The sequence below is a fragment of the Cucurbita maxima genome, unplaced genomic scaffold (assembly GCF_002738345.1).
Source record: "Cucurbita maxima cultivar Rimu unplaced genomic scaffold, Cmax_1.0 Cma_Scf00001, whole genome shotgun sequence".
Classification (NCBI taxonomy): Eukaryota; Viridiplantae; Streptophyta; class Magnoliopsida; order Cucurbitales; family Cucurbitaceae; genus Cucurbita; species Cucurbita maxima.
Genome location: NW_019272017.1, coordinates 113,436 through 116,226, shown reverse-complemented (window position 1 = coordinate 116,226; position 2,791 = coordinate 113,436). Strand labels below are relative to the sequence as shown.

At 35.1% G+C, this 2,791-nt stretch overlaps 1 protein-coding gene across 1 annotated transcript in view; it reads left to right on the top strand.

Moving 5' to 3' along the window:
- The window catches only part of LOC111487410, a 12,190-nt gene that overhangs the window by 2,084 nt on the left and 7,315 nt on the right, over positions 1 to 2,791 (top strand). Inside the window, exons 2-6 of the mRNA XM_023134805.1 lie at positions 447 to 563; positions 644 to 839; positions 990 to 1,156; positions 1,273 to 1,453; positions 2,054 to 2,115. Of these exons, the coding sequence (XP_022990573.1) occupies positions 447 to 563; positions 644 to 839; positions 990 to 1,156; positions 1,273 to 1,453; positions 2,054 to 2,115 (723 nt within the window). The remainder of the gene's footprint in view (positions 1 to 446; positions 564 to 643; positions 840 to 989; positions 1,157 to 1,272; positions 1,454 to 2,053; positions 2,116 to 2,791) is intronic.

Sequence of the window (2,791 nt, the reverse complement as noted above, 5' to 3'; positions counted from 1 at the left end):
TTTTTTTTTTTTTTTTTTTTTTTTTTTTTTTTTTTTTTTTTTTTTTTTTTTTTTTTTTTTTTTTTTTTTTTTTTTTTTTTTTTTGTGTGTGTGTGTGTGTGTGAAAGTACAAAAGGGAATCCAGATGCAACCAAAGTAGGTATTGTTGTGTAGTTGATGTGAGCATATTGTCATGAGGTGAGTACTGGCAAACCTGTGGTGCCTAGGATGCTTTCTTAGTATGACGATCCTTAGTCAAACTTTGAGAATCGAAGAATAGTGCTTTTACTGTAACAAGGATGTATATAAAGGGGAGGCCCTAGGAGAGCTTCGTCGTTGTTCTGCTTTGTTTCTTTTTGTGTTGCTTGTGGTGCAAGTTATGTGATGGAGGCCTAACGCTTTTGTGATGGATAAGTCAGTTATTCTTATGTATGCTAAATTATAATTTTGAGCTATTTTTATTGCAGAGCTGTGGAAGATTGGGAGTCTTGTCCTCCATGTATGGCTGATATTTTTAGATGTATGGGTAAAGCAGCTCGGGCTGCTTTATGTGCAATAGCCAGGCATCTTCGTTTGAGAAGCGAGTAAGAATGCTGTGAATATTCAATTTTTCTTTTGGTTAACTATGTTGAACTTATGTACCATGCAAATAAATACTCTGCAGTGTTTTCAATAATTTGCTTGATGATTCTCCACTTCCTGCTACTGAGGTATCCTCATCAGTGCTTGTTGCAATGCACCTGCATAATAGCTCTTTGCACAACTGCAAGGGTTATGGTGGGGGAGGAAAGTCAGCAATGAATGTTGAAGTTGAGAAGGGTTTATTGACATTGATTTCCTCAGACAATCCTGGTTTACAGGTGTACTTCAATGACCTTGATAACTGGTCTCATTTAGATATTGATAGTTCATATATAGTTTCCAACACTGAAAACTTAGTGCATTAAAGTTTTATGGTATTGTCTGGAACTTTTGTAATGACCTATTCGGGTTACTTTTCTCATTGGTAGGTTTGTGATCCCAATGGTCGCTGGTACCTAGCAGATGCTGTGTTGGCTCCTGGGGATCTGTTACTGCTTACTGGCAAGGCACTCAGCCATGCTACAGCTGGCCTTCGTCCTGCTGCATCATATAAATCTGCTCCTGATCATTCCTCTGGATCAAATTGTGGTGGGAGGTATGTAACTTTATATAAACTCTCTCTCTCTTTCTTGTGGTATATCTATGCTGTATGAGCATACCCTTTTAATTGTTGCTTGGATTGAATTACTTTATTCAGCATTGTGGTTGTAGGACTTCCCTTGCATTTAGACTCATGCCACAAACCAATGCCATATTAGACTGTTCTCCCATTGCAGCAGCTGGTCATGTTATTCCTCAAAGATATGGTCCAGTCTCTGTTAGCCAATTCATGGACGTTCTTTCCGCTGAGGAAGATGTATTATGTACTCATCTGGACAAGGATAACAATTGTGTAAGTCTTATAATCTGATTTTTTGTAGAAACCCTGTTCAACTTTGGATTTCTTGTCATGACAATCCATGGTTAAGATTCATAGTATGAAAAACTTTGGTGCATATTTTAACACTGTTTTGCTTCTTTTTTCTTCACTGATATTTAATTCACTTAGTTGATTCTTTTCTCCATGTGGTTTTTGTTTTGTGCTTGCTGGTGCTTTAGTCCGGTTCGGTTTTTTCTTCATAAGTTCTTATAAGTTGGAAATCTAAGTGATTCGCACCTTAATGCTATCAACATTTACACTTAAGTATATTCTAATTTTGGATCCTACCCAAATATCCTTTAATATTTACTGCGAGATGATGTAGAATTCACTAGCAAGAGTCAAACAGGAGAACGAATAGTGGTTGAATTATGGTATTTTTAAGAATTAATTTCCATTATATTAGCTAAATATATTGATTAATATGATATTTTAAAAAATTAATTTCAATTTTTTACCGTGATGTTTGAGCCTAGTTAAGCCAACGTACTTAGTGGCACTTTATTATTGAATTTTATATTTTGCATTATGACAGCATTTACATTTTATTAATACATTCTTCTTAATGTACAGATAGCTCGAAATGATCAAAATAAGGAGCCCTCATTAAGAAGTGTTCTCTCGGATCCGTTATCGTGAGTGACTTTCAATGGTGCTTACTATTGCTTTTCTTTTGAGCTTTTTTGTAATCTGTTCTGAAATTCAAAATTTGATCAAACCTTTCAAGCCTCCATTGGTTAGTGACGTCTGTGGAAATAAAATATCTATTGCTTTGTGCTATCACTATCATATGCCCTACAACATTTGATCGTTCAGTGCTCTTTTCAGATATCAACACAAAATTTGGGTGAGTTAGGGAAGGATCTGGACTCTTCAACTAGGAATTCTTCTTAACATAAATTTTTGTAGTAGTTTCAACGGGAGAAATTTTGTACTGTAAAAAGCTTTTATCATAAGGATGTTTCTTGCAACAATATATTTAGAAAAATTTATTGCAGTGCTTACTTTTTACCATATGATCACTGTTTTCAATCATCCCTTGATACCGTGGAAAGTTTTTGACGTGGAGCTTGTATTAGAGAAGTTACTCTTGGACTTCTGTTTTTACCAATTGGAAGGTCATTATAGACCTCCTAACTTATTCTCGTTTTTGTATATTTGATATAGTTCATTAAAGTTGTTTCTAATATACAAAAATGTATGTTTCGTGGACTGGGATATTGTTTTAACTTAATTCCTACCCTTCACTTGTGAATATTGCTGTTATTAGTATTATTTATTACTTAAGATGACCGGGGGGGGGGGGGGGGG